This window comes from Stylophora pistillata, chromosome 8 (genome assembly GCF_964205215.1).
Source record: "Stylophora pistillata chromosome 8, jaStyPist1.2, whole genome shotgun sequence".
Classification (NCBI taxonomy): domain Eukaryota; kingdom Metazoa; phylum Cnidaria; class Anthozoa; order Scleractinia; family Pocilloporidae; genus Stylophora; species Stylophora pistillata.
In genome coordinates, this window is record NC_142526.1 from 11,752,647 (window position 1) to 11,766,876 (window position 14,230).

Here is a 14,230-nt window from a genome sequence, read left to right on the forward strand (position 1 = left end):
CTTTAGCCACTATGGATTGTCTGAGACTAGATGGCACTATAATGCGGTCACCCTTGAAAACAATACCATCTTGGATTGACAACTCATCTCTGAAGGGAAAGTAGACCTGCAACTGGGAGGGTACTTCAGTCCTTCTCTCTGGCCAGCCTTGTGTGATAAAAGGAGTCAGTGTCTGGAGCTCTGTATCAACTTCAGTGGCACTTTTCATTTCCTGCAACGTTAGTCTCCGAATGGGTACAGACTCCGCCATGTCTACATACTCCGTCTCAACTTCCGTTTGTGATCTTGTGGCGGCAATGCTCCATACTTCCTGTGTGTCCTCTATGTCCTGTGTACCTAGGGGGAGGTAAGTTCGGCTAAGTGGGTCAGCTATGTGCATCTCTGTACCCTTTCTGTAAGAAAAGTCTAAGTAAAAATTTCTGTAGACGCAATAGCATCCTCTGCAATCGCTTTGGTGCACTCAATAGACTTTTTTTCATGATAGATTCCAAAGGTTTGTGATCAGTGTCAATGAAAACTATTCTGCCATAGACATAGCCCTCAAATCGCTCAACTCCAAGGACAATTGCTAGTAGTTCTTTTTCTATCTGAGCGTAGTTAATCTCCGTAGGCGTCAGTGCCCTGGAGGCATACGCTCCAGGGTGTTCATCTTGCATCAAGCACACCCCAAGCCCACTCATAGAGGTGTCGCACTGGAGTACGGTCTTCTTTCGGGGGTCAAAGAACTTGAGTACTGGTGCCTGGGTTAAGGCCTGCTTCACTTGATCTAGACACTGGCCATGAACTTCTTTATCCCAGATAAATTTATTGTCCTTCTTGACAAGCTCTCTCAGTGGTTTGGCCAAATCTGCTAGGCTGGGAGCAAACTTCTGCACATAATTTATCATGTCTAGTACTCTCTGGACACCTTCCTTGTCAGTAGGAGGCAGCATTTCATTGATAGCTTTCAGCCTGTTTGGATCTGCCTGGAAGCCCTCCAATGATATGATGTGGCCCATGTAGCTGACCCGCTTCTGTCTGAACTGTATCTTCTCTGGGTTGAGCTTAATGTCGTTTTGCCGACAGCGGATGAACACCTCTCGCAGGTTGTGGTCGTGATCTTTGAGTGCTTCCTCGTCGGTGTCCCCTGCTCCAAACACCAGGATGTCGTCTACTATAGTCTTCTGCCCTTGTAGGCCTTCATTTGCAATATCAATCCTCCTCTGAAACTCCTCTGGAGCTGGGGATACTCCAAACGGCAAGCGAAGCCATCGATAGCGTCCCCAGGGTGTTCCAAAGGTAGTAGCAAAACTGCTTGACTCATCCAGCTGTATGTGCCAGAAACAATTTTTCGCATCTAGGACCGTGAACACACGGGCCTTCGATAACAGGGGCAGCACATCATCTATTGTAGGTAAGAGGTAATGATTTCTGTGTAAGGCTTCATTCAACGGTTTTGGGTCAATACATAGTCTAACTTTGCCATTTTTCTTTGTTGTGACCATAAGTGCTGAAATCCAGCTCGTGAGTGTATCGACCTTCTGAATCACTCCAATATTTGACAATCTGTCTAGTTCATGCTTTAGAGGCTCTCTGAGGGAAATGGGGACTTTCCGTGTAGGTAGCTGGACTGGCTGGACGTTTCTGTCTATCTCCAGGTGGAGTAGCTCTTCTACTTTGCCTTCCCCAGTGAATACGTCGGTGTACTGTGAAATGTAGTCTTCCACCTTGGGATCTTTCTCCTCTACCCCACTTAGCTCCACAGAACAAATATTCTGGCTGTTGACCGTTAGCAGCTGAAGGTGTTGGCTGGCCCTCAAGCCCAAAATGAATTTACACTTCCCACGAACGAGATGAAACTCGATGTTGTATTTCTTGTTGTTCTTGGGGATGACGACTTTGAATCGTTTCTTGCCCAAGGGTTTGACCTCGGACTGGTTGTACATTACCAGGGTCACAGGGGTTTTTTCCAAGTCACTCAAGCCGTCTTGGCCACAGAGCTTTAACACGGTCTCATCCGTCATGATGGTTGATCCACTGTCTAACTGAAACTTTTCCTGGATTCCATTGATCAGCAGAGGGGCAAACACTTTGTTGGGGGAGCGATTAGAGGCTAGTGCATTAACCTGCTCTTTCACTTCTATCTCAGCCACATTTTAGTACTCCTCGTCTTCGGATGTGTAGTCCACAGACAGCACTTTCTTCCTAGATTCTTGGCAACATACCGCAAAATGATTTAGTTTGCCACAATTATTGCAAGATGTTCCCCATGCAGGGCAGTTCTTCTTAGTGAAAGGATGATATCTGGAACAAAACTTGCATTTGCGTTCGTGTGGCTCGTTTTGGCTCTTCTCTGGAACCTTTGCGTTCCTTTTGTCAACTGTTTTTTTTTTATTATCCCTCACTAAACGGACATCCTCTTGATTCATCTCTTTCAGCTGCCTTGATGGTGTCTGTGAAGATCTGCAGATGTCTATGCATTGTCCTAATGTGAGCTTGCTTGTCTGCAGGAGCTTCTTACGAGCGGAGTTGTCATTAATGCCCACCACCATTCTATCACGAATAAGCGAGTCTGTCAGTGACCCATAGTTGCAGGTCTTCACTAATTTTCGTAATGCGGTGACATACGCATCAACTGATTCGTTTGTCTCTTGGTCCCGGCGGTTGAATATATATCTTTCATAGGTCTCATTGCACTCCTCAATGCAGTAGTCTTTCATTTTTTCTAGGATCACTTCTGGGTCTTTTCTTTGGTCCTCGTTCTCGAATTCCATGGCATCAATTACGTCTAATGCATCAGAACTGATACATGTAAGTAGCGTGGCTGCCGTCGCTCCTTATTTCTGGCCGGGTTTTCGGGGTCTTTCAGTTGAGCGGCGATTTCGTAATTTGACCACTCTCGACAGGATCTTTGCCACTTGACGGGAAGGTTTCCACCGCTGAAATCCATCCTGTAGCGTAGTCCAAACGAGTACAACAACGATGGCAACACAACGGTTCTTTAATAGGTCTCATAAAAGCCCGCCATTACCAGGCGTAATACAATAACAACGACGTCCGGGATACCCGTTCATTCTACTGCGCATGCCCGAAGAGCCCATGACATCACAGCATCGTTACATGCACTTAAACAATAACTTTTATAACTGGGACAAAATGTGCCTAACTGTGTGTTTGGCACAAGTTTCCGCAGGTTCTGTTACTTGGTTTTGTTTTATCGTGAATTGGTTTTTGTTTGTCGCCATTCTTTTTGTTACCCCACGAGCCGAGGTTTTTTCCAGAACAGGAAAAATACTCATATAATAGCAAGTTATCTTGCCATGTGTTTGTTTTTGTCATTAGTTGTGTTCTTTTTGTCAAGAGTTTTATGTCGCCGTATTTCACGTTCAACAAAGTGCATTAATTTCCCCGCCATTAAGTTCTTTTATTTTTAGTGCTGAAATGTGATCGACTATTTTATACAGCTACTACCTACAGTAAACACTCGCTCGCTTATATCTTTTTTCTTTTATGTAGTGGGCCTATGGAGTGGTCTGAACAGCACGACGTAGCACTAATGAAAGAAGTCAGAGTGCAGAATCCGTTTAAAGCAAAGAAGAAAACGAGCAACCGAGCGCAAATATGGCTGTCGATCGCAGAGGCGCTAAGCGGATTGCAAGCTAGATACGTTATTCAAGGATTCAATGACAAAAAGATCAGTGCAAGATCGTTACGTTTTGTTGGCAGAGAAGTATCGAATGAGAATGAAGAAGGAAGCAAAAGCAAGTGGAATAAGCCCATCTTTGTCAGAACTTGATCAACTAATAGAAGAGTGTCTCGAAGTAGAAAAATTCGAGGAGGACCTCCGACAGATTTTTGCTTTCATTATACTGGGGCTAGCTAGGAAGATGGATTGTTGCATCAGACAAAATCAAAAGGGTTGATAGTAAAAAAACTACGTTGTCTTAAGCCATAAGAAAGAAACTTACCAATACAGCATTTTTAATTTGAAAATCTACTCAGTTTACTCGTGTTGGTATTTTTACGGGACTCATGACTTTAGGATCAGTTAGAGACCTTTTTGGTACTCTTTGCACCTCTTGATGGGAAAGAGTTATTTGTTGCATATAGATCATGATAGATGTCTGTCAATTGCACTCATTTGTTCTTGCTGCTTTTTCAACGTGTTAGTTATCTCACAGCTACATTATTTACTATATTATAGCTTGTCTACATGGCCTCTAGAAACAACCCAGTAGAAAGCTTAGCATGTGATATCAAAATTTCTTCTTGAGACCACTCATAACTCAATTTTTGTTTTTGGGTTTAGGCAAAAGGAGTGGGTTTGTACTTCTTTTAGCATAATTTGTGTGATATAAGCCTATAATTTTTTTGCTTGGGTAAATTTCAAGTTCCTCTATTTATTTATTTTTATGGTGATAAATCTTTCTACCTCCTTTCCCCCTCCCAACTATTTTAAACATAAAATGAGCATTCTTTAACTCAATAATAGCCTTTGGGAAAGTTTACCACTTATTTTACCTTTTATAATACTTAGGGGGAGTAAAAAAATTGAATAGTTAATATTGTTAAATAATATAATTGACTCATTGACCTCTGTAGGTGAAAGTGCCTCTTCAAAATCAGAGAAGGACAGGGAAAGTGCTTTGGAAATGAGAAGAATTGCCATGGAAACATTTGGAGAAAGCAAGAAAATGAAAAGAGAAGAAGACGAGGGGGAAAATAGCAAACTTTTAAAGAAGAAAAAAAGCAGAAATTCAGGCAATGACACCATAGAGTATTTTCGAGAAAAATATACTCAGGAAATGAGCCTCCGAGAGAAATAGTTGCTGATGAAGGAAAAACAGCAAGAATTAGAGAAGCAAAGATATGAAAGTATGATGCAGTTGACTCAGCAACAACAGCAGCAACAGCTTCAACAACAGCAACAGCAGCAGCAACAACAACAAAATTTTAAAGTAATGATGCAGCAGCAAAGTCAGCTTATGATGGGTATGCTTCAGCAAGAGAACAAATGAAAAGAGTCATAAATTACCACCTTTCAGTTTACTCTTACTGATTAATTTCTTGGAAGAAATTTGCTTTTTCACTCACTACTTGGCTCGAGGTAAACTTGGCAATATTGTGTTAAACTTGTCAATGAGCTTGGGAGGCAGTAAAGCAGTTTTCGAAGTCTCTAATCTAATTTTAATAACTGCTTCCTTCCTAAAGTTATACATGTTTCAGGTTTATTTTCATTGCTATTTTACATCAAAAGTTGAACAATCAAAAGGCAATGAACAGTATAACTTTACAGTCTTGCAGATAGAATTTAAGCAATTATTGGATGCTAATGTACAGAGTATAATTATATTAATTAGAGTTGTACGAATGAACTTTTCAAGACAACAATAAATTCTTCATGTCATGTACTGCTGCTTTAACTATCTGGTCTTATCTTAAGTAATTATGCAGGGAGGGAGGTTCAGTTTCAAAAAAGGTTCGATGTCAGGTTTCTGTATAAACATGTGATTGCATTTTGAATGAAGTACATTTTGCCAACTGAACTCAAACCAATTTTTAGATTACTTTTAAAATCTAAGGCCTTAAACGACTTGACAACATCACCAAAGGTCCACTCTACTCATTCCCTTACGGAATTGCTGGAGTGATAGCATTCTGTCTGAATGGAACCTGTAGGTGCACTCGTATTGGGTAAGCTGGGTCCCCATAAAGGCAGACAGGGTCTCCATTTGTGTTAAATGCATACTGATCCAAACTGTCGAGTCGCTTAGAGTCTGCAAGTATCCCTGCATCGTGCCTTCTACCTTCTAGGCAAAAAAAAAGAAACTTGTATTTCAAATGAGATGTAGTTTCGCAAAGGTACCATTTCATACGGGCTGGAAGTGTTTGGCATCACGAATACTATAGACCAAAAATTACGTAATACATTTCTTTTACTAACCAATTGGGCCAAAAAGGCTGGCTATCAAACCATTTGGTAAAGTTATGGACTGAAACCTCAAGAAGTGAACCCTTTTGTGGCCGTTGAACATTATTCTTTGTTGTTGCGAGGGTCTGCATATCGGTCTAATCGTTCCGTCTATAAACCCGAAACAGTTTTGTAGCGCAGCCCCTTTATTCGATATAGCATCCGTGTAGGTGTTGAAGTCACGTGGATTCAGTAGATCATGATTCTACTGACACATTTTGTGACCATGTATATCGTAAATACAATTCATCACCGTATTTGATATCATGGTAAGTTCAGGAACCTGTCGGCCGAATCGTGCGAGCATGTCGCTATATCGGCAAGGAAACGACATTCGCCTGAGCAAAATACATAGCCCCTCTAACTTGTCGGCAGTGGTTCTCTGATTACAGTGGAAGGTGTCCGGTAGTCGATGCGCATCAGCCAGCAGTGGAAAGTCCTTTTTTTCAACTCTAAACTCGGACTTGCACTCAGGCTCCTCGATACTCTCGATACTAAACCTCGCGTATTTTTCGTACAAAAACTCAGGGTTTTTTGACGAATTCTCTTTCAGTAATAGCAACAGTTCCTCGTCTGACACCAGTCCTTGGTCATGAGCGATTAAAAGTGATTTTCTCACATCCCTTAAATACGGCATGTTGGAAATTACGGCCACATTTCCTTTGTAAACAATGACCAAAAACGTGACAGCTGTGATCAGCTGTCACGTTCGTGATGACGCAGATGTCCAGCTTAAGTAAAAAATTTCGCGCCTAAAACGCCGTTGTCGATCCAGTCTCCCCCGGAATTCTGACATCCGTGACATCAAAAACGTCTGATGCTTAAGCTCTCTATTGTTTCGCATCTACGTAAACATGACAACTTTAAATAATACTGTTACCTTTTTTCTCATTTTTATTCATTTATGCGATCCAAGGAAAATCTATTACTTCACTTATGAATTCCGCATTAAATTGCACTTGAAAACCGCGTACAATTTAATGCGGAATTCCCTCGTCAAGTAATGAATTTTCCATAGAATCACATCATTGAGTTATATCTCTCATTCTGATTGGTTGACGAAGCGAGGTATTTGGCGTGGAATTGCGAGTTAAAAACGAGGCTACGTGATATTGCTTCGCATCTACGTATACATAATAGCTATAAGTAATGCTGTTTTTCTCTTTTTGTTAATGTGATTCAGTTTCCGATTCAAGGAAAATCCGACATCGTTATCTCGTTCATCGCCTCGCGGAATTCCCAAGTCGAGTAATGAATCTTCCTATAGAATTAGACAACACGAAGCAGAGTACGCTACAGCAGCGTGTGGTCGTGACGTGTATATTGTCCAATAACACAGGCATGGTGCGTACACTATCCTCTTAGTGCCCCTATCAGATCGGTGATAATCACTCACGTTCGAGAATTTCTTTAAAGTTTTGATTACTTCATGAATTGTACTCAACTCATTCCTATTACCACACTACGAATGCACGAGCAAGCGAATGCAATTTTTGTGGCTTCCACCTAAATCTGCGAAGCAAGCAAGCTGCGAAATGAGACCTTGAATTATTCATGATCAGTAGAATGATGGAACGAGGAAACGGAGGGACGATGGATCGACGGAATTGTGAAATATCTTAATACGCGGAATGACGGAACATCCTGGGATGTGGAACACCTATTTGTATGACCGAAACGAACGTCTCAAAAAAATGGAATTGAGATCAAGTAGAAATTTTATTTATAATTAGCAGGCGAATTAAAAGAGGCATAGATAATCATTTTTGGAGCCCAGAGGATTAGGTAGCCATGAGTGTTTTGAGTTAGCCCCTTTAAATTCTATTGATATCATTGCTATTATTATTGTTAATACCATTATTTGTTACAATTTAGTTATTGGTTGAATGTCGATTAGGTAATGTATTCTAATTATGTGGGATGTAGCATGTTCTCTGTTTTCCTTGTGAGACAAATATTTTTCTTGATTATATTTATTTATTTATTTCTCCAAACCTTAGCGGACGATAATACAGAATTAGATACAAGATGAAAAAGTAAGTAGAAAAAGATTAAGTTTTCAAGGAAACAAAACTTACAATACAAAATAACACCAATTATATTAAGTCACATTGTATATAGATAGGAGAGAAGAGGCGTTCGTCTAGATTAACTAAATTGTGCCCCTTAAGTTAAGTAGTTCTAACAAAAGCCTTGTAATTTTTTAGTAAAAAAGTAAAGGAAAATTTTTATAATATAGCTCAGTAAATTGTCAAGAGATGATGTTCTATTTGTATTGAGCAAAGCTTTCTACACATCTTTTTATAAGGTTTGTCTCTTATTAATTGCGGAATACTATTCCCAAAGAATCTTCCAATCAACTCTACCTCCTAGCATTACTATAAAAACTCCGGTCTGGACTCTTTTCACTGGTATAAAAACTGTGCTTTAACAGTAGCCACATGCAGCCTTTAACTGTCTATTTTTATTTACTGTATACTAGACAAAATTACTCCTTACGTGCTTCCTCAAAGACTTCACTGGTTTCCCTAAAGTTTACATGTTTTACATGAACCAGTCAAAAATATAACATCGTAACGAGGCAAATAATGTAGCGTTCAAATTGCTTTTGATTTTAAAATGTCCATTATCTTTCTCGACGATATTTTGGTTTGACAAAAAAAAAAAATGGCTGTTAGCCAATTGTTCAAAGTTGGGACTTTCCTGTGTTTCCATAGCAACTTTTGCATTGTACTCGGTTACCTTTTTATCTATTCGCCATTAACCAATCAGAGACGCAGTATCATGTTGAAAATGCAAAAGAGTGTACATGATTAAGCCCGCGAAAGAGCAATATGAGCTATCCAAGCGAGTTTCACAGTTCTCATCTCCGCTGTATGATAATTTTTTAGCTCTTTCCCTCTCATTTTGTTTGATATTGAAAATATAATATATGGTTGTTAGTTAAGGAAGGGAGAAGTCCCAAACTAAACTGTTAAACCCCCAATTCCCCAAATGTGTTTTCCGATTGAAAGAGAAATTGTCCCGTGCTATGGGTAAATACTCACCAACTCTCTAGGAAAACAGCAACTTCAAATGAATAAGAGTACCGCAAGGGAGATATATATGGTTGTTTTCAGAGAGGTTGTCGGAAAAAAAGGATAAAGTGCAAGCGACAAATTGGACAGGTAATCTAGGTATCAGGTAATTAATTATAATTAATTTCAATGAGTGAAAAAAATTAATTTGAATAAATAAACAGGAGATAAATGCAAACACACACGTGAATACGAGAGGAACAAAAATAGAAAATTAGGTTGTAAACTTTTTTTCTTCAGGTCACTGCATCATCATTTTTATTCATTTTTCATCAAGTTTATAATTAAAGTTCAGTCTAGCGAATATAGTAAAGAAAAAAACACGCTATGCCTCTTCCTTACAGTGATGTTTTCTAAGATTTCCCTAAAATCCTGACGTCAAGAAAACTACCCTCAATACCTTTTGGGTTGTCGCTAGCCGATTTTCAGATTACCTTTCTGTAAACTTCTGTATATTTTTTAAATCATCGCTCCGAATACTAGCCAACTAACTAACTAAACCCTCTTTAGTTGTCAGAGGCTCGATCGGTTTTGCTTGTTTGAATCCAAGGATCATTTATGGCTTTTAGTACAACGAGCCTATATTGTCTATACTAATGTTATCTTCTTCTAGACTGTGGGTTCCTAGCTAATATCCTCACCCTTGCATCTCTAACACCTTGTAGAAAAGCCAGAGAGCTGTTGTGAGTGAAGTCTAATGATTCCACGACACAAGTGGTTGTTTTCAGCCTTCTTTCCGCTTCAAGATCCCCCTCCTGTAGAGAAAATTCAGTACCACTAATTAACCTCCCTCAAATTCCCTTGGTATCTGAAAAGTATTCTACATAAGGCCCTGCCTCTAATCACAAATGGCAACTCCAAATGATAGTCTGCCCTCCCATAGTAAATTCTGAATTACACTCTGTAATCGTTTTATTTATTCGTCATGGACCAATCAGAAACGCGATATTTCGTTAAAAATCTAATAAAGTAAAAATAAAATACAGCCTGTGAAAGAGTCATATAGGCTATCCAAGTGAGTTTCACAGTTTCTCTCACCACTGTATGATGATAATCATCATCATCATCGTCATCATCATCATCATCATCTCTGCCTCTCTCGTTTTATTTCATATTAAATATATAATATATGGTTGGTGGACCTTATAAGGAAAAAGGGAGTCCCAAACTAAATTAGCATACCCCCAAATCCTCAAATACGTTGTCCGATTAAAAGAGAGCCTGTCACGTGCTATGCTAAGACTCACTCACTCTCTCGAAAAAATACAACTAGAACTTTTAAAAATTACTTTATAAAAATGTACGCTTTGTAACGATGATGTAAACAACATATCAAAATTAATTAAAGTACGCTAAGAAGATATAAACGGCTGTTTGCAGAAAGTTTGTTAGAGAAAAGAGCAAAATACACGCGACAATCTCAAAAGGTAACCTAGGTATTCAGTAATCAATGAATTTTACAAATAAATACAAAATTAATATGAATAGAAGGCCTAATGAAAAGGGACTGAATACGGGCATGCATAATAAAACGAGGAGAACGAAAACAATAGAAAATTAGGCTGTACTCAATATTTTCCTTAGGTCATTGTAATAGGGTCATTTCGTTCTTCCTTTTTTTTGTTTTCTTCATCAAGTTTAGAATTAAAAGTCAGCCATGCCAACGTAGTGAACAAAAAAAAACACGTTAATTATGCCTCTTCTTTACAGTGCTGTTTTTAGATTTTCCTGAAATCCTGAGGTCAAGGAACCGTAACCTGAAAACTACCCACAATGCATTTGGGAGTTGTCGCCTTCACTCTTTTTTCAGACTACCTCTCTCTGCAAACAGCTATATATATTTTAATTCCATCGCTACGAATACTAACCAGCTGACTACCTAAACCCTCTTCAGTTGCCAGTGGCCCAATTCTGTTTGTTTGAATAAAAGGGTCATTCATGGCTTTTTGTGTAATTAGTCCATACTGTCCATATTCTAATTATAATCTGTTCAGAATATCCACGACTTCACCATAGTGTCACTTTGATTTTCCTGCTTTTTCTGTTTCTTCTGGCATCAAATAGGAATCAAGTTCAAAAAGTGCAAAGGGAAATAAAGATCAGAGTTTTGTTATTTTTTGCACCTGATTAATACTTACAGAGATTGAGATTTACATGACATTTAACATAACATTTGAAAAACAGGCATAACCTTGTCTCAAGACCTTTCACTTTAATCAAGTTCTCCGATATCACAAGCTAGTTTTCACTGGGGAAATTGGCTAAAATTATTATATTCACAGATGCTTCGTCTAACAATGGGCTTGATGCTTTCTTAGTAAAATAGAAAAAAACAAAATGTAAGTGCAGCTAAGCTTTCTTATGCCTGATTGTTTTATTTATTAATTTTTTTTAATTTTTTTTTTTTTTCAACCAGATAACATTCCAGAAATGGGTCTGACGTTAATGGTTTACTGTGCTTCGCAGTAACAGCTTATTCTGCTATTTTTTAATACGGTTACTAGATGATTGGTAAAACTTACCAATCAATTAGTAACACCGCAATACAAGAATAAAATCGATTGCTAACCTCTCGACCAACACATGTATGCCGCCTTCTTTTAAACTGTGGGTTTCTGAATGAGATCCTCAGCCTTGCATCTCTTACACCTTGTACCAAAGCTAGAGAGCTGTTGTGAATACAGTCTTATGACTCCACGACACAAGTGGTTGTTTTCAACCTTCTTTCCGCTCCAAGATCCCTCTCCTATAAAGAAATCTAATATTACTAAAAACCTCCTTAAAATGACCTTTGCATCTTAAAAAGTATCCTACATGTCTCAGCTGATTGCAAATGGCAGCTCCAAATTATGGTCTACCCTCTCATTTTCTATCATTTGATCATAATCACTAAATCTCAGGGTTTTCGTTGAGTTTAGAAGCAGGCATTACTTGGCCCAGTATAGCAAGACAGTAACTGACACCTTTTCCCTTAATATTGAGTGAACGCAGCTGTAGCAGGTAAGCGCTATAGGTTATTGCCCTTATCATGACAGCCCTTAATTTTGCATTTACGGAATGGCCTTCAACTGGAATTAAGTGATACATTTACGCCCTGCAGTTCTCAACCGAAAACTTTTTATGTAGATCATTCAATGTTTGGAACTCTGTGTTTCATACCCTGTACTTTTTCACCTCTGCATAATCTGGACCAAACTTGAAGTTGTTAGCAGATATATTTTTTTGTTGCAGGATCATTTTCAAATAAAAGTCGTCTGATTAGTTCTTAACTTTCAAATTGATTTACACAATAGCCACAATAGCACACCCCTCTATCCAATTACCTCTATACTCTTAACTCTTGACTCAGACAAGGTGCTCCCACTGTTTCGGGACATCGCTGCCGCAATTTCCCCTTTCGTAAACGGCCGTTGCCATTTGAAACGGTCGTTGCCATTTTGAAACGGTCGTTGCTATTTCCGATAACAGTCGTTGCCATTCATTACAAAATGGAACGACGGTTTCGACAAATAGCAACGACTGTTTCAAATGGCAACGGCCGTTTACGAAAGGAAAAATTGCATCGGTGCCACCCCTTGGCTTCCCCTAGCTCCCCTGCCTCTTTCTCCCTTTTTCTGAGCTCTTTGTATTTCACACTCCTTTTTTTCAATTTTTCCACCACACTCTCTTCCTTCTTCCCTCTCCCTTAGTACTCTCTCTACCACTTTACACACATCGCAAGGCGAGGGCTTGTTTTTGTGTATCCCATTAAAAAAAAAAAAAAGAAAAAAAATCACTCTTCAGTAAACTGATGTATGAATTGATCTTCAAAATTCTACAAAATTTTAAGCAACAGAACAAAACAAAATCAAAAAGCAAATAGAAGTGTAATGAATTTTGATGAAAGACAAAAACTTTATCCTGCAGGCGTAATTTGAATTGACAATAACACAAAGTAAACCATTAGAGCTTGTCATGTCATACATCTTTTTCAGTAACCAAAAAACAACAGCCTGTTGCTTTTTGGTTACTGAAAAAGAGCTTCAGTTAAACTGACCTGTGTCATAAAAAAGGTAACAGTTTTTATAAAAGTTAATTCTCAACATTATAAACCGATAAACTTGGTCAATAATACTTGTTGTACAAGCGTTATTAACCAAGCTTGAGGTCAAGATGGCTGGATATTGGCAAGATGGGCCCCGATTTGGATGTCGACGATCAGATCGTCCACCGTTAGCTCGTATCGTAAACGATCTGATCAATATTTTTGCAAAAGCTGAGATCGAACACGTTGTTAACATCGAGCACGATGTTTCCAAAGATCGTTGCATCGAGCTCATTGTGTGATGAAATCGCATAAACGAGGACATTCTTTTTAACGTCCTTGTTATGTTCGATCTTGTGTATAACACGCTCGTTTTTTTAATGTGGTCGTTACACTCTATTTCGTAAGCCGTGCCCAGATGGCAGCATTAATTCGTTGCTTCTTTGTGTTAGTTAATAGATAAGACAAAATCATGACATTTTGAGTGTACTTACAAACCATTTTGTATCATTGCAACCGCACTCTCTTTGTGAACCATGTGTGTGCATAGCAAGATTTGACACCCACTAAATGCGTCCTGGAAATGAAGGTTCGAAACAGGCATCAAGATAAACGAACACTTTGATATATATGAATAATGCTCTAAAGGAATCCAAAATTAACAGAAGTAAAAACTTTGCAGCTTCATTGGTTGAACATGAACATTTACCGGCCTGCAGGTCTGAATTTATAGACAGAACGTGACAAGTAACGAAACATTTCACATCGATATGAAAACACAAAACAAAAAAAGTAGTACACAATACAAACGATGACGAAATATGACTTGAAATAACTAGATAATTCACTGTAACTCATCCACTTCAGAAATTCATAGAAACAAAATTTTTTTTTACGCGAATAGCGCTTGATCATGAACACAGCTCAGGTGTTCCTTTTAGCACGTCTCATTTCTTCTAAACATAATTGACAGGTAGTCTCTCTAAAAGCGGTAGATGCATTTCAGTTCAGTATATCGATGTCTTTCAAAGTTTTCCCGTGAATCTGTCTTAGTTTAAAATAAATGAAACCACTCTGGTTTTTCGAAATATTGTGAAATAATTTCTTCCGAGCGCAAGTCACTTTTAAAGGCTCATTTTTGACAACGCCAGTCCGCGTCAAAAATGGCACAAATTGAAT

The 14,230-nt window shown here is 38.7% G+C and overlaps 2 protein-coding genes and 1 pseudogene across 2 annotated transcripts in view; 2 read left to right on the forward strand and 1 right to left on the reverse strand.

Moving 5' to 3' along the window:
- Positions 1-14,230, forward strand: part of LOC148724991 (uncharacterized) — a 312,950-nt gene that overhangs the window by 16,577 nt on the left and 282,143 nt on the right. The window lies entirely within an intron of this gene.
- On the reverse strand, positions 2,136-2,753 carry LOC111328763 (uncharacterized). Its single transcript, XM_022933267.1, has one exon. It carries the CDS (start codon positions 2,751-2,753, stop codon positions 2,136-2,138), a length of 618 nt encoding a protein of 205 aa, XP_022789002.1.
- Positions 3,473-5,381, forward strand: LOC148724993 (uncharacterized; annotated as a pseudogene).